General features: G+C 42.8%; 2 protein-coding genes across 5 annotated transcripts in view; one reads left to right on the forward strand and one right to left on the reverse strand.

Annotated features, from left to right (window-relative positions):
- The window catches only part of LOC147034179 (uncharacterized), a 115749-nt gene that overhangs the window by 35621 nt on the left and 57628 nt on the right, over nucleotides 1-22500 (reverse strand). The window lies entirely within an intron of this gene.
- The window catches only part of LOC147034181 (ectonucleoside triphosphate diphosphohydrolase 1-like), a 223531-nt gene that overhangs the window by 1552 nt on the left and 199479 nt on the right, over nucleotides 1-22500 (forward strand). The window contains exon 1 of one of the 4 annotated variants that reach the window (XM_085877957.1): nucleotides 15427-15532. The exons of the other annotated variants lie outside the window; for them this stretch is intronic. Coding sequence (XP_085734083.1) covers nucleotides 15451-15532 — 82 coding nt within the window. The 5' untranslated portion in view covers nucleotides 15427-15450. Of the gene's footprint in view, nucleotides 1-15426; nucleotides 15533-22500 lie in introns of those variants that run through there. 4 annotated transcript variants of the gene reach the window in all.

A 22500-nucleotide genomic window follows, 5' to 3' on the forward strand; every position in this document is an offset into this window, starting at 1 on the left:
CATCCTATCTCACCTGGATGAATGTTAAAGTGAATGAAAACTCTGAGTTTGAGTGTACACCGTATTACGTGGACTATTTTGGGAATTGATGGACAAAAGTTGAATACCACAGTCAAGTTGGGACTAATTCTTTCTGTTCTGCAAAAAAGTGACAAAATTAAAATGTGATTCTTGGTCAGACCGTTGGTTGGCAAGCACTCTGCCATAAACGTGGTGGGGACCAGTGTCGATTGAGTGGATGATGGAAAGGCAGTGGATATGGTATATCTTGACTTTAATAAGGCATTTGATAAGGTACAACATCGGAGGTTGTTAGCCAAAGTGAGGGCTTGTGGAGTGGCTGGTCAGGTAGCTTATTGGATTGCAAACTGGCTTTGTGGTAGGAAGCAAAGAGGCTGTGAGTGGGAGGATGTCTTGCTGGAAGGATGTAAGTTGCGGGGTACCTCAGGGATCAGAACTCGGACCATTACTATTCATTATTTGCATCAACAATTTGGATAGTGGGGTAGAGAGAAAGCTTTCCAAATTTACATATGACACAAAGCTTGGAGGTAAGGTGGATAGCAGAGGGGGTGGTGATCAGATACAAGAGAGTATTGATATTTGTATGGATTGGGCAAAATACTGGCAGATGGAATTTAACCTGAGCAAGTGTAAGGTGTTGGGGATGGGAAAGAACAATGAAAACAGAGATTACAGGATGCAAGGGGTAATTTTGGAGCGTGTCATACAGGAGAAAGATCTGGGGGTGGTAACAGATATGGGAGGTAAGCAAGCAGCACAGTGCCAGACAGCTATAGGTAGAGCAAATAGGGTTTTAGGTTGTATTCGGAGGAGGATTATTTATAAATCAAGAGGTGGTGTTAACATTGTATAGGAATTTAGTGAGGGCACATCTAAAATATTGTGTGCAGTTCTGATCACCACAGTTCCGGAAGGACATAGATGCCATAGAGAGGGTTCAGCACAAGGCCACGAGATTGATTCCGGGCCGAGCTCAACTCAGCTATGAGGAGCGGCTGAAGGCGACAGGGCTTTATACACGAGAAAGGAGGCGGTTACAAGGAGATATGATAGAGATGTTTAAGATAATGAAAGGTAGAGATAAAATCAGTCCATTTGAATGAGTCAACAGAGTAGACAGTGATAGTGTTGCGAATCTGGAAGCCATGAGCACACTCAACATACAGGTCCTATAGCTCAGTTATATCGATAAGTAAATGTGGATAGATAGCTCCCTTTTCCCTTGTCTAATGGGTGATTAAATGTACTGGCACTGTGTCGTTATTTTGATAGTTAGGGTTTTTCTTTTATTTTTACACCACCAACATCAATGCCAACGACACCGCATCACCCTCACCCTCACCTTCACTTCCTTCACCTTGCTCTGGCCGACGTCATGGTGGGCGGAGTTCAAGGAGGAGCCGCGCGGCGGCCCTCGACCAATCAGCGTGCAACGATTGAGGTGACCATCACCCGGCCAATCAGATCCCGCGACAGGAGGAAAGGGCTCCGCGTTATGTCACCACGCCCCCGGGCCAATCAAGGAGCTTGCCGCCCGTTTTGGCCAGTGGGAGAGACTAAGAGCGATTTGCACGCCAAAACCAGCCAGTGAGAGAGGGAGGGTCGCGAGGAGGCGCCCCCCCTTCCATAGCGGGGGTTATAATGAATCTGCTATCCTTTTTGTTCAGCTCCTCCATGAGACTAGACTTTTTTGTAGTCTTTTTTTTCCATACATAGTTGAGGCTCATGGAAGAGATAGTACTCATACTATGAATGGATCAGAATGCAACAGGACAAAAGGAACAGAAGAGAAAAAAAGAAATGGGAGAAACACCAACAGCTGAGTTGAAGGTCAAGATGGAGGCAGACTTGGAGAAACAATGGGTGTGTGGTGGAATAGAGGACAGGAGAGGATGCATGGGGTGGACAAGATGGATATACAGAAGGAAACTCTCAGGAGGGAAAACTAGAAATTTTGAAAAAGGAGGAATTAGGGTTGGGTTAACGAGAGGAGAAAGATCATGGTTTTGGATTGGGGATGATCTGAGATGGTGGTGAACAGCTGCATTGAAAACCTGGAGGGAAGACTGATGTTGGAGAGAATGTGGAAGTTGGTTCCACGGGTGGGAAAAAAGTGAAACAAATGAGGAGGTGAGCAGTAATCCAGTATTTACGTCGTTTAACCAGAAGGGTGTTGATGGTGGACCGTATGTGCCCTGTAAAAACCTGGGAGGGGAGAAAAAGCAAGGAAAGAGCAGAGGGTGCAATATCAGAAAGGAGGCGGTGGAAGACATAGAGACCACCGACCTGTCTTCAATGGTAATGTGATTGGCTCATAGACTCAGATTCATTGCGGGTGATCCCAATAATCGTAAAGCCTTGATTTTCATGGCGTCATGCTGATCAAGATGTGAGGCAGTGGAACCAGCTTCCACAAGCAGCTCGTGAAGAGCAGAACTTCATCAAGCTGTGGATGAAGGCCTTGTAGGTGGATAAGTTCAGGTGTGCCAAGGAAGGACTTTGTATGACAGAGCGTACCCAGTCGCCAGCTGGCTTTGGAGGCCAACTTTGAAATGTGGTTTTTCCAAGAAAGATCATGGTTGACTCGTGAGACCCAAGAGTTTGAGTGACTGAACTTTTTCAAGAGGATTGTTAAGAAAGTAGATATGAGGGTTTGCCAGATGGTCCTTTCAGAGAGAGAGAGAGAGATAATGAGAGTGTGACATTTGTCAGGATTAAAACAAATAAAAAATGCTTGTTAGGGTTAGGGTTAGGGTTGGGGTAAAAGCTGCAGGCTTCAGCATAAGAACGTTTCAATTAGACTGCAAGAATTGTTTAACTTAAGGTGATTATATAGCATGATATAGTCCCCAACAAAGACTGCTCAATGGTCCTAACATCAGGCCTGAGCCTCGCCTGCTGTGGTTAGCTCCAGGAATTTGTGGTGCCTTCATTTTTCCTCTGCTACCAAAGGAGGATGGAGATTATGATTTTTTACTCCTGTCTTTTTATTTCATTGTTTGCTTGTATGTCTGTCTGTGAGCAGGATATCTCAAAGTTATGGACGCATTTGGATGAAACTTGGTGCACAGGTTGGATTTGAAATGTTTTTTTTTTTTTTTAGTGATTCCGCCAAGGACAAATTGCTTAGATTTTGGTGAACATCCAGACACTAGAATTTTTTTTTTTTCGTGATTCTTCATGATTGAGAGATCGAGCCAAATCGATATATATATATATATATATATATATATATATATATATATATATATATATATATATATATATATATATATATATATATATATATATATATATATATATATCATGATATTTCTAAAAGTTGTGAACAGATTCTGACAAAACTTGGTGGATGAGTAGTTGAGGTGACAAGAACAAGATGATTCGATTTTGGGATTTTTTTCAGATCCAGATCCGGCCTATCATTGGGATACAAAACGTAAAGTGTTTCAGCCTGTCGGAGGTATGCATTCTACCTCATTCCGTTTTAGTTTCTTAATGGACCTCAAGTACAATCGGTCGACCTACCACTCGAATGGACAAATCGTCATAATATAGAGCATTTGTACCTGAATTCCCCAGCATATGAGGCAATCGTTTCAGATGGGAATGGTAAACGGGCCAGTTCAGCATTTGTGATCCTACATTGTTGAAATGTAATCGTTTAGGCTCTGACATGAGAGGTGGTAGCTTTTACCCCCGGGGTTAATGTAATAACAGCCATTTTGCCAATACGAGTCAACTCTGAAGGTGCTTACGGAGAGCTGCTCGACCTTGATCTGCCATCAACAGGTATTGAGCTATTAATGTAACAACATGTGAGCTGCAGCTCCAGTGGAAGCGTCGAGATAATTAAATTCTCTATCGATTGTTGACATTTTCATCAAACGCTCATTAACAGTGCTGGTCTTTATTTGCTGACATTTTATGATTCTTCTCATTTTTTTTTGGTCCAAACAGATAAACGAAATGTCATAAGTATGTAAAACTGTTCATTTTTTTTTGTTTGTTTAACTTTATGCGAGTAATGAGTATCCACCGTCTTTGTCTCGTCTGTTTCTGAAACTTTTGTTTTTGTGTCATGTGGGACAAAGCTGACCCGTCTGTGCCCTTTTTTTGGCCACTACGTGTTGTAAAAGTATGCCTACCATTATGTGCACACACATGTGTAGAATGAATTTTCATTTATGTGTCACACACACACACACACACACACACACACACACACACACACACACACACACACACACACACACACACACACACACACACTACAAATGATACCATTTCTATAACCTTCCTGTACTGAAGAATATTTTGATCGCAAACTTCGAAGTAGTTGTGCGTCTAAAGTAAGAACGTTTGTAATTTTTAAGCGATGGACCGATTTCCAGACTGCCTGAATAATCAGCCGGGCTCTGTTCTTCCTCGAGGTTTTGACCACTTTTGCCCAGAACCTCTCCAAATGGTGGGTCCACCATGTCACTATTCACGTAAGCATGTACAACAGACAACACATCAAACATTTGCACTGCATTGTCTTCGCCTACTTGTTTTACTTTCCTGGCATGAGATACATTCTTGACAAGAACGACGGTCGTAGCAAGTACGGACTCGGACTCGACTGCTTTATAGCAGCTGCAAGCATCAGGACGTTTCCACCATTCCTTCTTCAGTCAATCAGTTCAACCGTGAGTCCATTGTCAGTATGTTGCCACTTTACGCTGTTTTTTCCCTCATTCTTCCGTGAGCCCAGATTTTATATCTCCCTGTCCCATTCCACCACCACCCTTGCCCACCCCCCCCCCCAAAAAAAAAAAACCAACAAAAAAAACATTGCAAAGACTGTTTGCAATGAAAGATGCCATCAGCTGATTGGATCCCTTATTGCTCATAATAAATGGGGTTTTCCCACATATTGGCTCAGATTTGGTTAAGGGGACTTCATTGCTTGATTTAATTGAATAATTAATCACTGCTGACAAATGATGCTGCAGCATCGTTCGTATAGTACATATGCCTAATTGCTATTAGCACGATCAGCTGACTGGGTAACCATTCAATTGAGGATGGAGCTTGTCCCGCTAAACAAGGCTTTTTTTTATTTCCATTGTGAATCTTCAAACCCATTTTGCTAACCATACACCGAACAATATTTTCTCCAAGAATGCAGGCGAAGCTTGTGTACGGAGGTTGGCCAGGATGCAGGGGAGAAACGAGCCATTACGGGGGCGGCTTTATGGACATGCGCTGTCAGTCGTTATGGACAGACGGAGCTGTCAGTCGTTATGGATAGACAGAGCTGTCAGTCGTTTGATTGATGGTGGTGGGATGAGAAAGAGCAGCTTGTCGTCGTGTACATTCTGATGGCGGTGCACGTCTTGGCAAGAAAATTGCTTTCTCTGCAAAATGATCATCCGATGCACAATAATTGATCACATCATCAGCACCATCCATTAATTCTCGTTTTTCATTTTGATTGCCCAACATACGGCTCATTTATGCCTACTCCAGTTCCTCCCATTACTCCTATCTCTGAAAACTTGTTTTCCCTTCTCTCCCTGACTCTCGTACCCCTCATTTCTCCCTTCTCATCCCCTTTCTGTATTTTCTCGATTTTGATTGCCCCACACGAAGCGAAAAGCGGGGTTTCTTCTTCATTCGTGTGGTCCCATTGTCAGTCATTCAAGATATAAACCCAGCAGATCTCAACCATTCTCGGGTCTGCCGATCAAGCTGTGCAAAAGCATTCCAACCTCCTACCAACTCGTGGATGGGATGCTCTTCCACCGAGTGTTCTGCAGTGTGGATCTCTCCACAATCACAGCTTGCTGTGTCAGCCAGATTCCAGGAATACATGCAACCCTTAAAGTGTCCGATGCTTGTACACGCAGTCTGTTCAGGCGGCACCACTCCTTTCTTGGAAGTCTGCAGCGAGCTGGAGAGATGGAAATGGGTGATCGATGCTGCGGTCCTGCCTTCAGATCGCCTCCTTTTCTACTCTGAGAGGAGCCACTGTTGTCTGCTCTCTGAGTTGTCAGCCCCGGTGTAAGACTGGGCTGCCCTGCTGAAAAGTTTCCCACTCTTGAGTTGTTAAGTTTGCAGTGGTTCGCGCATCTTGGTGTCGAGAGGATGAACTTCAGAGTCAAAAGCTTTAAGTGCAGCATGTCTAGTTGCTGCTTCTCGCCTTGGGTGGTGAGGCGGGATGCCACCAAGCAGAGGTAGGTGATGGGTGGGTGTCGGTCTGAGGCAGCCATTGATGACTCTTTGGGCAGAATTGAGCTGGACATCCACTTTCCTTTTGTGCATGCTTCTACCCCAAGCAGCAACACAGTACTCTGCTGGAGCATGCACCAAGGCCAGTTTGGTGGAACGTAAGGTTATGAAATCTGATCCTCAGTCATGACCTGCAAGTTTCCTTAGCAGGTTGACCCTTGCTGCCATTTTCCAGCCTCATCCTTAGAATGCTTGCGGAAAGTGAGGGCTCTGTCCAACTTAACACCAAGGTAAGTCAGTGTTTTGGTAAAAATAATTGGAGTACCATTCAATCAAACTTGTAGTTGTCTATTGGCGTCCTTATTGTTCAGGTGAAAAGCTGAGCAGGTGGTCTTCTGCACATTAAGACGGAGTTGACATTGATGGTAATAGTTGTGCATTGTATAAATATCACACGACAAAGCCTGCTGTATAGCCTAAAAAGTGTCACAGGTCTTTAGGATGGCTAAGTCATCTGCATAGACCATTTTCATACTGCAAGTGTGTGGCAAGTCAGCTGTATCCAGGTTAAAAAGTGCCGAAGCAAGAACAGACCCTTGGGGTACACCATTCTTAAGAGTCCTGGTCCGACTGGGTAGTTCGTTTATCAGCACCCGAAAACAGCGGTTGGAGATTATCTCATTGATCACTTGTGCCATACATCTGTCTTGAAGAGCATTATATAGCTTGAGGAGCAGGCTGTGGTGGCATACCGTGTCACAGGCAGATGAGAGATCAATCATGAGCGCACCACATTTTTTTGTTGGCCCCTAAAGCATCCTTAATATGTTCTGTGACAGCCAGCAGTCTGATCTTCTGTACTCCTGTGTTTCCTGAAACCTGCTCGTTCAGTAAGGAGAACTTGCTCAAGCAATGACTCTATCCTGTTCAGGATGACCCTTTCAAACAATTTGAAGGGAACCGACAGGAGCGAGATCAGGCGGAAGCTCTTTGGGTCGTTTTTCAGCTTGTTGGGCTTGGGGATAGCTCCAACATTAGCTCTGTTCCAGACCAGCGTGACTCGAGATATTGCAAGGCAGTGTGACATATGAAGGTCCTCAACCGGTCGAGAAGATGAGAGTGTGCGTGGATGAGATGTTCAACATGAATGTTGTCTGGGCATGGAGCCTTACCGTGCTTGAGTTTATCCACGTGAGGTTTAGCAATTGGTTCACTTCTGTCAGTCTGTCTGTCTGTCCATCCATCCACAAATGTCAGTTTATGATTGAGGAACAACTTCATTTCTATTGATTGTTATATTTTCAACACAAATAGGAACATGGATCAGAAAACTATCTCACCTGCAGTTTCATAGTACTTTGGCTCGGAATTTGTCCCGATCATGCATGGCACAGAGAGGAGTGAGATAGTTATTTTAAGTCTGCCTGTCTGGCAGTCAAAAAATAATAATAATCGTTCCAAACAGGATACTTGCTGTTTTTAAAGATGTTATAAAGGACACAAAGAACAGGCATGTAGAACTAATGTAACGTGTTCGATAAGGCGGTGTAAAGCCACTGTGTTAATGGTGGTGAACTTCCAGAATTAATTTATTTATATGACCTTTACAGTCTACTTTATTTCAATTTAATCATTTACGAGAACACTGCAGAACACAAATCGCCCTTTTTATTCCTTCCAAAAACCTACAGTTTTGCAGAACTTGGGCATGTAGTATACGGTGGTGCATCAACTGCGCTAAACTACGAGAATTTTTTTGTACGACCTTCACAATTATTATTTTATTGTCGTTTAATGATATACCTGAACACTGCATAGGGTAAGGTGTTCTATGAACTCTCTAGTTTTCTTATGTCTCACCCCCACCAAGCTTACATAATATAGAGATGGCCTCTTATCTGCGTTCATAATCAGCAGTTTGAATTTAAAGCACCATTTAACCTTTTGAGTGTTGCCCTGGAGATGCAACTCTGTAATTTTATTCATTCATGAACAGGTTCTTGTTTTTAGATTCTCGTGGAGGATCTCCAAGTCTTACTGATGTTGTTGTTCTTCATCTTGTTCTTGTGGACTTTTTTGTTTCACAGCCTACAGTTTTCATCGAAACTTCCTGAAACTTTGCATATATATGTAAAAATACCCTGCGCAGACAGTAACCATCTCCGATTTTGAAAATTCCTCCTAGAAAAAAAGTTATGACGTCAAAATATCTCCGCTAATGGAAATCGCCGAAAAGATTATCTCCGAAACTAGACAAGCTTTTTGAATTCTGTTTGCGGGAATCGAACAGGGCATTATCAGAGATGAATTACCGCACATATGATACATCACTATGATGTCATATCAATTTTTATGACGTCATTCCTATTTTTTGACATTTTTTTTGTTTCACAACCCAGAGTTTTCATCGGATCTTCGTGAAACTTGCCATGTATATGCAGAAAACCCACGCGCAGGCAGTAACCATCTCCCATTTTGAAAATTCTTCCTAGAAAAAAAGTTGACGTCATAATATCGCCGCTAATGGAAAACGCCTATACCATTATCTCCGAAACTAGGCAAGTTGTTTGAATTTTGTTTGCAGAAATCAAGCCGGGCATTAGCACGGATAATTTATCGCAAACTTGATACATCACAATGACATCATATTCGTTTTTATGACGTCATCATTAAGAGGATGAGGATCTTAGCTCATTCGAGCTTGTTTGTTTCACAGCGTACAGTTTTCATCGAAACTTCCTGAAACTTGGCGTATATATGTAAAAATACCCTGCGCAGATAGTAACGATCTCCGATTTTGAAAATTCCTCCGAGAAAAAAATTATGATGTCAAAATATCTCCGCTAATGGGAATTGCCTAAAAAAATTATCTCCGAAACTAGGCAAGCTTTTTGAATTCTGTTTGCGGGAATCAAACAGGGCATTAGCAGAGATGAATTACCGCACATATGATACATCACTATGACGTCATATCAATTTTTATGACGTCATTCCTATTTTTTGACATTTTTTTGTTTCACAACCCAGAGTTTTCATCGGATCTTCGTGAAACTTGCCATGTATATGCAGAAAGCCCACGCGCAGGCAGTAACCATCTCTGATTTTGAAAATTCTTCCTAGAAAAAAAGTTGACGTCATAATATCGCCGCTAATGGAAATCGCCTATACCATTATCTCCGAAACTAGGCAAGTTGTTTGAATTTTGTTTGCGGGAATCAAGCCGGGCATTAGCACAGATATAATTTATCGCAAATCTGATACAACACAATGACGTCATATTCGTTTTTATGACGTCATCATCAAGAGGATGAGGATCTTAGCTCATTTGAGTTTGTTTATCTAACTAATGGGCTCTTTGGTCCATTGGACCAAATTTTCATTGGTCTTTTCATCTTCTTGCAGACCCGCCTGCTCAACTGCTTGAGCATCATCTTTCCTTTCACCAAAGCCAGATGTGTTTGGGCCAGGGCAGGGATTATACGTTTGTTATTATTTATTGCCAAATGCTACTGCTATTATTTTTCTTGTTAATGTTATTAGTATTAAATAATATATGCTTTGTGACAATATTGTCGTTATTTTTGTTATTTATTTTGTAAAGGGAACGCCATGCCGTGGAATGACCTATTATGCTGCTCCATGCACCTTAATTTGGCATGTGTTTAAAACATGGGAATTCTTCTGGATACTTTATAGTTAATTAGCCTAATCAACTCAGAAGATCATGACGATCATTTTGATGTGTTACATTCCACATCAGGAAGCTCCACTCCACCTCCACTCCACCACCACTCCACCACCACTCCACCAGAACTCCACCAAAAACATGGTACACACACACACACACACACACACACACACACACACACACACACACACACACACACACACAATCATACAATATTGGCTATTCCTGAAATCTATACTAATAAATGTCAATGTGTGTCAGTGCATCTCCTCCATAACTGCAAAACCATGAAACTTTGCATGCAAACTAAGGGAACGCCAAGGAAGTGCAAGAGTGAAAATTGGGTGTTTGGGTTAATGAACACACCTTTTGAAGATAATTAATGGCCTTATTTAATTATATCCTTCATTAGGCGATCCTCGGCCACCTCGCTCTCTGGGGTCTGAAGCCGTATCCTGGGTAACCTCGCTGGGGTCTGAAGCCACCATGTTTTTTTGGTCTGCTCAACAATGCCTTGACTTGGAACAAGCCGCAACGATTTCTTAACAACAAAGTTTGTTTTTTTCCCCACTTTCCTCACTCGTATTATTGAATGCCTGTTCATCATCGCTACAAATCGCTAGGTAATTTTCAATGCTTATAAAACGCCCGGAGACGCCAGCGGTCGTGGCTTTATTTCATTTCCGCATCGGAATAACCTCAAGAATCTCTTAAACGAAGCAGAATTACAAAATTCAAGTTCCAGATTTGAAATTATCAGCAGTTCTGTCTCCTAAAAAAAGAGTTTATTTGTCTAATTTGGGCATGCGGCCATCGTTATCGCTTGCCAACTGTTTAATTTGAGTGCTTGAGTGCTTAAGCCGCTTGCCGAGCACCCTACAGTGGACAGCGGTACAGTTCCTGTCCAGATCAGGATGTGCAGTCAGCAGTTGCTACAAGGTAGAGGTACATTTATGGGTATATTTACCTCTGCCACCGAAGGTGAAGGAGGTTATGTTTTCACCCCTTTGTGTCTGTTTGTTTGTTTGTGTGCAGGATATCTCAAAAAGTTGTTGTCAAATTTGGATGAATTTGTGGACAGGTTGGGTGTGTGACAAGGACGAAGTGATTGGATTTTGGTGAAGATCCGAATCCGGATCCAGATCTGATAATTTTTCAGTGATTCTTCACCATTGAGAGATGTGGCCAAAAACGATATATAGCACGATATTTCAAAAATGTGTTCGGTCCGATATGTTCTCATGGATCAGGCATTGTGTGGCGGAGGTATTCGTTCTACCGAGTGCTCCTCAAGTCGGATGTGTAATTTGAGTACCCTCCATGGGTGTGTGTATGCTTAGTGACAGGTGCCGTGGTGGCAAACTTTAATCCCGTATCTTGGAGGTTTTAATGTTTAACCTCAGCAGTGTATAAGCGATCACATTGTCTTTTGTCCTCGTGACTGTTTCTTAAGCAATTGGTAATTTTATGCTCACGAGGTACCTGTACTATGCACGGGAGGGTCTGGACAGCCACTGGACAGCTGATTCGTGAAGTACTTGGGTCAAAATAGCAAAATTACAACAAATGTTGAATCCACGAATGATCAAATTTGGTGGAACCCCAGACATAATTTCCTCATTCTGCTTTAAACTCGATCTCTTGATATTTTCATTCCAAACAGCATCATTCCAATCACAAATTCATACTATGCCATTAATTTAACAAAATACAATGTTACAAACACTCATGAGGTAAAGGAAGAGAAATGTCTTTGTGAGGTTACATCCGCATCGGGATCAGCTTCGTACAGACTTAAACACAAATCATAATTGTATTGAGGTATTTATGAAACCTCCCACCAACCTGAGGACACCGACTGGGATCCTATAACGTTCCACAGGAGGCTTGGTGGGGCTAGTCCCAAAACTGGGGTAGTCGTTCGGGGATGGATGGACAAACACTCCTGTTTCGGTGCAGTGCTTTACAAAGGTTATATCAACATATGGTTTCTTATTGTCAATTCCAAAGCAAATTACTTTGATAACACCCGATTTCCGAGCTGTTTGCCATTTTAACATGTTTTCTCAATTAAGGAGGCAATTTGTATTCCACCTGTCACACAAGTGCGTGCGTGCGTGCGTGTGTGCGTGCGTGCGTTGTTCATAAAGCATAACATTCTTTGCTAATGTCACTCTCTCTGTCACTCTCTCTCTCTCTCACTCTCTGTCACTCTCTCTCTCACTCTCTCTCACTCTCTCTCACTCTCTCTCACTCTCTCTCACTCTCTCTCACTCTCTGTCACTCTCTGTCACTCTCTGTGTCTCTCTCTCTCTCTCTCTCTCCTCTCTCTCTCTCTCTCTCTCTCTCTCTGTCTCTGTCTCTGTCTCTGTCTCTGTCTCTGTCTCTGTCTCTGTCTCTGTCTCTGTCTCTGTCTCTGTCTCTGTCTCTGTCTCTGTCTCTGTCTCTGTCTCTGTCTCTGTCTCTGTCTCTGTCTCTGTCTCTGTCTCTGTCTCTGTCTCTGTCTCTGTCTCTGTCTCTCTCTCTGTCACTCTCTCTCTCTGTCACTCTCTCTCTCTGTCACTCTCTCTCTCTGTCACTCTCTCTCTCTGTCACTCTCTCTCTCTGTCACTCTCTCTCTCTGTCACTCTCTCTCTCTGTCACTCTCTCTCTCTGTCACTCTCTCTCTCTGTCACTCTCTCTCTCTCTCTCTCTCTCTCTCTCTCTCTCTCTCTCTCTCTCTCTCTCTCTCTCTCTCTCTCTCTCTCTCTCTCTCTCTCTCTCTCTCTGTCACTCTCTCTCTCTCTGTCACTCTCTCTCTCTCTCTGTCACTCTCTCTCTCTCTGTCACTCTCTCTCTCTCTGTCACTCTCTCTCTCTCTGTCACTCTCTCTCTCTCTGTCACTCTCTCTCTCTCTCTCTCTCTCTCTCTCTCTCTCTCTCTCTCTCTCTCTCTCTCTCTCTCTCTCTCTCTGTCTGTCACTCTGTCTGTCACTCTGTCTGTCACTCTGTCTGTCACTCTGTCTGTCACTCTGTCTGTCACTCTGTCTGTCACTCTGTCTGTCACTCTGTCTGTCACTCTGTCTGTCACTCTGTCTGTCACTCTGTCTGTCACTCTGTCTGTCACTCTGTCTGTCACTCTGTCTGTCACTCTGTCTGTCACTCTGTCTGTCACTCTGTCTGTCACTCTGTCTGTCACTCTGTCTGTCACTCTTTATCTCCCTCTCCCTCTCCCTTTATCTCTCTCTCTTGCACTGCCTCCCCTCGCGCTGCCTCCCCATCCCCATGCACTGCGTTTCCACTCCTTCTCCTTTCCCTTATGCTGACACCCCTCACGCTGCCTCCCCCCCCCACACTCCCTTTTCCCCCCTCACACTGCTACCCTCTCCCCTCACACTTCCTTCCCCATTCCCTTCCCTCACGATGCCTTCCACATACCCCCCCCCCATCACGCAACCTTCCGCATTCTCTCCCCTCGCGCTGCCTTCCCAATCCTTCCCCCTTTCCCTTACGCTGCCTCCTTCCCTCCCCCAACACTCCCTCCCCTCCATGCTATCCCCCCCCCTTCCTTCATATTCCCGTCAGCAAAGCGAAGGGTTGTATTTGCTCGGATACTATAATTTAAAGGATCGCTGTAAATGATGTTAACCTCAAAACATAGTTCCCTTACCGAAAGTAAGAACCTTAACCTGAAGGAAATTGAATGGTTTCCCAAGTGCACGGATCATCAGCTGGGCACCGTTCTTCGAGGTTTCGATCCTTTCAGCCCAGAACCTCTAGAAACGGTAGATTCACAACCTTGGTCATGGATCCACATCAGTAGATTACCTCCATCAGTGGCTCCACAACCTCAGTTGTGTCCAATCAGTCAAACAATCAATGCAACATCACTAATCAAACTTTTCTCGCTGGAGGATTTAATATATATTATCACATCGTTACAACTCCCATCACACATTCCATTATATGACAACACATGAAATCATGCACAATTTACCTTAAATATAACACGTCCACCAACCAGCACGTCCACCCCACTCAAGCCGCTGTCACACCTCAACGTTTTAGCCAGCGTATGGCAGCGTATCAAAATGTATGTAAAACGCTGGCGTACACTGAACTATTGATGTTTTTTTTCAGTTTTGGCGTATTCGTAACGAGTTGGACGTATGCATAACGTATTAGTAACGTATACAGAACGTTTCAATAACATATAGATAACTTATACCAACGAATGCTGAGCGTGTTGTCGGCGTTCACAACCTATGCCCAACGATAGTCTAACGTATGCATAGCGCGCGGCAGCGTATCGCCGACTATCACGTGGCGTAGCCTATTAAAAGGCTGCCGCTCGACGATTCAAATCATAACCGCACGAGACATCAAAGTGTAAAGGCCCTGTCACACCTTGGCGTTTTTGCTAGCGTATGCTGACGTATGAAAAATTTGCCGAATACGCTGGCACACATCGAATACGTTATGGGTAAGTTTTGTATACGTTAAGAGCACGCTGAAGCACGCTGGCATACGTCGTAGTACGCCGAGCTCATCAACAAATTTTAACATGCTTAAAATTTGTTGACGTATTCGGCGTACTACGACGTATGCCAGCGTGCTCCTAACGTATACAAAACTTACCCATAACGTATTCGACGTGTACCAGCGTTTTAGACAAATTTTTCATACGCCGGCTAAAACGTCAAGGTGTGACAGCGGATTCACCTTGGGATCAAACTGTTATTCAAATATTCAAACTAAACGGTTATTTATAAACGGGTTTTTTCACGCTCCCTTGTCTCCTTGCAACCGCTGAAACGAGTTTCAATGACTTACCAGTATGTATTTTTTAATAAAGTATTTATATAAATATCTCATGAATAATATTTTTTACATTTCATAGTGTATTTTACTTATTCTATTTGGTATTATTTTATGATCTTAAAGAAAACTTGTTTTAATCTGCTAATTGTAGCTCTCTGTGTTAGCATGTACAACTGACTAGTTGTTTTCATCTATTGGTAAGTTCAGTGCTGTGTGTGGTTGCTCTCACAGTCCGAATTATAGAATAGTTACACACACACACACACACACACACACACACACACACACACACACACACACACACACACACACACACACACTTATCGTATATCGTCTTAACCTTCATTTAGCTTCTCCAAATTACAAGCTGACAAGTTTCCATGTCCCAGAAGTACAGCTTACTGTATACAGTAGAGTTAGTTGGACAGACATCTTACATTTGTGAGCTGGTATTTAAAGCATCTGCCAACCTCCAATATCACACTGATCCTCTTCATCTTCTTACTTCCACTTTCATTGTCCATGGAATGCTGTTTGGTGATTCTTTCCTGTAAATGGCATGCAGCTCTTGTTTTCCAAACTAATGAATAATTCTTATCTTTTTACTTTTGAAGTTACCGCCATCTCATCAAAACCACTTTTTCATGATCCTGGCTGAAAGGCAAGATTAGGTGTCATGTCATACATTCAAAAACAACATTCTTTGTGCGTCAGAATGCTGAGATGACGAGTCCTACACCGTCTCATCACGGGTTCCGTGGGATGGGTGTGCGAAGGAGTCTGAGATGGCGATGCATGATAACACGTCAGTAATTGTATACATTCACAGAAGGCTCTGCAGGCATCCTCCTTGCCACCAAAGCAGTTGACAAAAGTTTCCTATCATCCCACTGTTGCTTAAGACCTGAGCTGCATGTTTCTGGTGTGTTTGAAATTATATTTCAATTGATACATAAACTCCTATGCTAAGAAGTTCTTGCGGCAATAGCTCATTTGGTAGCATTTTTTTTTTCTATTTGTGCTGCCTCGTCTGGGTTTCATCCCCAACTTGGGTTGAGTGTAACTAAAAACTGCTGCTCTGGTACAGTGCTAACAGGGGTCAGTGCATCTCGAAGCATGCTGTCTTTTAGATGAAACATAAAGCCGGCTGTCCCGTCTGAATTTAGATTGCGGAGTATCTTTCAAAAAGAAGAGGCCCTTGCAACATTTTTGGCTTGGAGGTTAGCTGTACAACATTTCCCATAATAGTAGTAACAGTAGTAGTAATTGTGGTGATGGGTAATTGACTAATTGTGGATATTGTGCAAATGGCCTCCTGTCATGCCCACGTGTTGTTATATTTTTGGGTAGTTACACGGAACCCCTCTCGTTGCGCTTTCTCCAAATGAGAGAATTTCAGCCTCATGTTAATTTTATCCACAGGTCACACAGGTTTAAAAAAATAAGAAAAAGAACAAAAAAAAAAGAGGCTCCACTGCAACTAACGATGCGGTGAATCCTTTACAATACACGGCTGATGTTAGAACGATGAATGGGAAACTTGAAAAGAAGTGTTTATTTCCCACCATAGATAGCCTGAGCAAACTGAGCCTTGCTGGGGTGTTTAAAAAAAAAGGTAGAGAGACCACATTTCATATGACAGGCTTTCGAGTTATGTCGAACAGCAAATGTTTGCAGTCTTGTCCGCTACTCCAAAGTCACAAAACAAAGAGGTGGAATGAAGATCTTCACGAGTGTCATCCACAAGTTTATGTAAAAGTGTTATTCAGTAAAAGTGTCATCGTGTGAGGACCTGAAAGTCCCTGTAGTGTCCATCTTGTTTACCCTGTGTACCCCGCCCCACCTCTCTCCCTTCTGCACATCTCATGTCTCTGTTCCATGCTGTTTTGTCCTTTCCTCTCTCTCGCCCCTCTTGTCTCTCGCTCCCCTTGTTGTGTGTTCTGTGTGTTAGCTCTCATACGAGCCTCGACAGTGTATACAAATAAATAAATAAGTAAATAAATACGACAGGCAAAGCCTGTTTTGAAGCTCATTTTGATGCATTTTGCCAACGTCGTATTCGCCGCCCAAAGGTAGATGCACATGTAATCATCGACTGAAGTTGTAACTGGAACAGCACTCAATAGAATGCATACCTCAACCAGGCTCAGCATTTTACATTTTTGTATCCCACTTATAAGCCGGATCCGCAGATGGACCTTCGCCAAAATCTCATCAGCTTGTTCTTGTTACGCACCCAACGTATCCACCAAGTTTCGTCTGAATCCGTCCGTAACGTTTTGAGATATTATGCTATATATCATTTTGGGCCCCCTATCTCCAAATGGTGAAGAATCACTTGAAAATTAAAAAAAATTTATCCGATCTGGACCCGGATCTGGATCTTCACCAAGATCGAATCGATTTGTCGTCGTCACACACTCAACCTGCCCACCAAATTTCGTCTGAATCAGTCCACAACTTTTTTGAGATACCATGCTCACAACCAGACAGACAAACAGGGGTTGAATACATAACCTCGGTCCACCTTCGATGGCGGAGTTAGTAAAACATCCTGTTTCCATGACAACAGTTTTAATCATGCGAAAGAATATCATTAGAATTTTTTTAATAAACTATTAACAATTAGCTGCAGTGATTGCCAGGAAAGTTTGAAACCTTTTTATCTGGAAGCTGATGTTAACTCACTTGCACAATATAATTTTGCAAACTCTTTCATCATTTGATTTAAAATTAAATTGATGGCCAAAAAAAAATCGAATTGCTTTACTTTGACTTTACTCTGGCAATTCATTATTTTCATGGCAGTTTAATTTGTGATTGTGTTGTCATCTTATATTTGTTATTTTGTTTGCCTTGCTCATTTGAAAATGTCATGTTTGCCTTTATGAACGTTGCACTCTCTCCGTTAAAATTGCCTTCTGAAGTTTTTTTTTCCTTTGTAGACCACACATTGTTGTTCATTGTTGAAAATGGAGCATTATTATCCAGACGTTGTCGGTATGTGCAAAACTTTTCCGTGTATTGTCCGTAACCAGCCCTTCGTTGTGGACGTGCGTTGAGCATTCGCCATGGAATTTTGGGGAGAAAGGTTAATGCTGCTTTTGAGACTGTCAAATATGATTCTAGTTCTTATGCCAAGAAGGAAAGGTTGCTGGGAGGTTGCTGGGAGGTCAGCATATAGTGAAGAAATAATTTGGAAGGAGCTTTTGAAGCAATGACTGTCTTCGATGGCGGCTATATGGATGAAAATATTTCGGTATATTTATATTTTGCTGCTGAGCCTGGTGTTGGCGCAGTGGTTAGGGCAGCGGCTTGGGATCCAAAAGGTCCTGAGTTCAATCCCCGTTGGGCCATGAATTAATACACCAGGGGGTTGACTCAGCCTGTCATCCTTCCGAGGTCGGCGAAATGAGTACCAGTATACTGGGCCGGTGAATACCCCGGTTAAAATAGGTGTACCATATCCCTGTGTCGTAAGAGGCGACCAGAGTTGCGTCAGGAAGGGCATCCGGCGTAAAACATGTGCCAAATCACTATGCGGATCATAACGGATGATCCGCTGTGGCGACCCCTAACGGGAGCAGCCGAAAGAAGAAGATTTATATTTTGCTGCTGATCTGATCTGGATAGCTTTTGTCTTGAGTCTGTAAATCGTTTATTAAGTAAGGCCAGGGTATATCCGGCTGACAGGGTGGCCTAGACATATGCACAATCACGTCAAAGCTGTCTAGCCTGGGTTTGAATCTCGAACCAACTATAAACTGTCATCCTGGTGTTTCACATGCAGGCTGATTCATCAATGTGTGTGCTGTCCCTCCGTTAGATGTTAAACTGGGCCTCTTGTCTGCCAGCATTATTTGGTGGACGTGAAAGATCCTATGGTGTGCCTCGCAAAGAGTGGGCGAGCTATCACCGGCACCATGGCCAAATTCCAAATTCCTGCCCTAACCAGCAGAGGGCATTGCATCAGCGGCACAGCCGCGTCATCAACCAATGATGGAGGCCTGTGCTGCATATGAACGAAGAAGAAGAGTATCTCCGAGGCAGCTCAATGGAGTACATGTCCCTTTTATGGAGGCCTGGTAGGAAGGATAGGTTAGAAGTATGTGCACTCGCCTTTGAGCTGGCTAACCTAGTTTCGAATCTCAATCCAGCTATAAACTGTCACTATGGTATTTTTGCAGGCAGGGCAACGCAACAACGTCCACACCATTTGTTCGAAGGATCCTAACCCAGAGAACTCGTCTGCCAGCACCGATCGTCGGTGGATGTTCAAGATAGAGGAGACAAGTTATTGCCAGCACTGAACAAATTCCAAATTCCTGCCACCTTCAATTGAACATCAGGCCTGGCCAGCCGGTTCATGAAATAATTGGGCCAACAATAATCCCCAGCAGACCCCGGTAATAAGGTAAGGGAAACTGAAGCAGTTGAAGTAGGAGTCGTACCTATAGTAGTCCCTGCATTAGTCTCCTCGCTCTGGACCGGAGACCCTCAGAGTCACTGAGCTTTCCCAATGCAGTGGAATCCCATTAGCTTCATCGGTATTTCTCACAAGAAGCTTGAGGGTGCGAAGCCGGCTTATTCATTCAAAGGGGGGTGTTTGTAATACAACTGAAGCCATATATGGTAATAATCCTTTGGTTTGTTGAAACAACATCTTGAACTTTTTGTTGCAGTATTATTGTAGAAACCTGGATAGTGAATGGCATTTCCTGTAAAGAAACTATTGAAGATAGCGATGCTGTGCAACACAACTTTCTCTGCCCATAATTGCATTGCTTGCTGCAGGCCGAAGGGAATTCGGCTACATTCGGAGGAAATGTAAGATGTGCTGGAAAGGGATCCAACATATCGGTGATAAAAAGTATAAATCACCTCATTTTGGAGTAAACAGAATTGATTGTCTTCATCGTAATTTGAATTATCACCGTTCCACTTCCACCTGCACCGCTTCCATCATCTCACAACTACCAGCTACCACCGTCTAATCGGGACATCCATCACCAGCCCATTTACCTTCCCGGCGGTGTTATGGTATTTCAAAACCTCAAGAACAATTACCATGCACCTGCTTTATAACATGGAACTTGAAAGGCTGCTTGCTTATAAGCTCAAAATAAACTGAACTACCCAGTGACCTATAATCATAAAATAACTAGTCTCACTACATTCCTGACAACTTACAATGTCAAATTTTGATAAATGTCTAAGCTGCGTAACTTTAGTAAAGGTTTACACGATGGTGGAATTTTGCAGAAACACTGTACACCGTGATGCGGCATGGTGTATTACAGCCTCCGTGGTAGTTTTGCTGTATTTCGCCGATCAAGACCTGTTTATCATCACTCTCTACTCAATGTTATTTATCACAACAAGGTAAAGGTCTGTCGGACAAAGTATCAGACACCATTACCTTTACGGTCTTTGAGTTTCCGATAAACCACCCATGATGCAGAAAGTATAGGACTTGTGCGATGAAACGGAAGACCAAGAAGGAAACCAAAGAAGTAAAGAGCAAAGATGGGAGTCATCAGGAGGAACCTGAATAGGATTTGGGTTTCAGCCGATACTCCACAATAGGGTGTTCCACTTTTGCAAAAGTAGTTGCTGGAATGAAGCACAATGTGCCTATCGATTCCACTAGTGAAGTTAGGTGATCGACCAAAGTTTGAAAATTTTCCCGCCTTTTTTGACCACGGGCCGCCATTTTGAAATTTCAGGAAAAATCCATATTTTTTGGAAATAATATTGATTTTTGAATATTTTAAAAATATATTTCTCTGTATTTCGATGGCCGAATGCACTTCAGTAGGCACCAGTATGATAGCAAGTACCCGTAAATATTATTCACAAACTTGTCCCGACATTTTGAGAAGGGGTTGCCATTTTGGAAATTCAGTGAAAATCGTATATTTTGTGTATATCTAATGAAATATGTTTTTATTTATTTATTCTTTGTGTACTTGCAGATAAACCTTGACTGACCAATGGTCAGGGCTCCTGTGACTATGTGGGACAAGTTCGCTAGTTACAGGAAATTTTGCGAAAGTGCTAATTCTTTGCGTGTTGTAAATGATCTAGCTGAAAGAGGAATTAAGCTAGTGTCTGACTATTCATATGTGCAATGATGAGAAATAACGTCAAGCATTGCTACAGTGCGTGGAAGAGCAGAGGAAGCTTTACCCAAACTATACAAAACAAACGATATGTTCTCTCTAAGATATCTGTGTGGTTGCTTGTTTGCTTGATTGTTATGTTGTCATTCATGAAAACCATGTCGCTTAAAACATATTCGGTTGTTCTCATAATTAATTGATCGTGCTCTCATTTGTCATTAATAATGTCTTTATGAAAATGCTACGACTGATATTCTGTAAATTCCTAACAATGTGCCGTGCAATAATTGTCAAAATATGGGATTTTCAGTGAAATTCCAAAATGGCAACCCCTTCTCAAAATGTTGGGACAAGTTTGTGAATAATATTTACGGGTACTTACTATCATACTGGTGCCTACTGAAGTGCATTCGGCCATCTAAACACAGAGAAATATATTTTTAAAAAATATTCAAAAATCAATATTATTTCCAAAAATATGGATTTTTCCTGAAATTTCAAAATGCTGGCCCGCGGTCAAAAAAGGCGGGAAAATTTTCAAACTTTGGTCGATCACCTAACTTCACTCGTGGAACTGATGGGCACATGATGCTTCATTCCAGCAACTACTTTTGCAAAAGTGGAACACCCTACTCCACAACCCTCAAACCCATCCAGGCGCAGCCAAGTGAGCCTTACAGAAAATTTTCTGCAAGAATTCACTTCTCCTGGGAGAGATAGATAATAATGAAAGAGAGGAATAGAGTAAAAGAGATGTGAAAGGAACAAAGAAACAAGAGCCCGGACAGATAAGATTTTAGCAGTTACTCCCCCAGGCTCAAACGCAGCATCATGTACAAGCTACCGGAGGTCCGTCAGCATTGGATCGGCAGCTTTTGCATCATCTTAAAGTAGCCCGAGTTTATCAGGCTGATTTGTTATTGTTATCTAGTTTCGTCAAGTGGTGGCCGACTTCTGGTGACATTGATGATCAGATTTCTCCAAACATCCCTATCTTGTGCTGCTTCCTGAAGCTCTGGGAGTTTGGTTGCAGCCTTTACCCCCATCCATCCAGCACCGACACGGCCTGCCTCTTCCTCTTCTTCCCTTAGTCATACCCAGCATAGTTGACTTCTCCAGACTTTCGTTTTATGCACACATGATGTGTTGTATGTGGTCAGGAGCTCAGGTGTGCCAAAGGAAGGACTTTGCACGAGGGAGGATGCCCAGTCAGCGACTGGCTTTGGAGGCCAGTTTCTGTTTTAGTTTCAGTGCTTCTAATGTACATGGTGGTCTCATTTCTTCCAGCACTGATTTGCTTGTTCTTCTTTCACTCGATTATAATTTTAACGTTCATCTCCATCACCACCTTTCAAAACTGTCAATCTTCTTCTCACTTTCTTTACTCTTGACTCACTGTCCCATGACTCGCAACTAGAAATTCCAGATTTTCAACAAATTTTATGATGACATAACACTCCTGTTTTATTTATATAGGTTACTCTCAACACTGGAAGATGGTATCTACACCGTCAGGTTCACAAATGTATTTTGATACAAAGTTAGCTTTCTTTTTTATGCCTCCGCTGACGAAGTCGCGCGGAGCTGTTATGTTTTCAGGTTGGTCCTCCAGCTGTCCGTCCTTGCGTCCATGATAGGTTTTTGGTAACGC

This window comes from Eptatretus burgeri, chromosome 1 (genome assembly GCF_056783735.1).
Source record: "Eptatretus burgeri isolate ZD-2024b chromosome 1, Ebu_testis_v1, whole genome shotgun sequence".
In the NCBI taxonomy this organism is placed as follows: domain Eukaryota; kingdom Metazoa; phylum Chordata; class Myxini; order Myxiniformes; family Myxinidae; genus Eptatretus; species Eptatretus burgeri.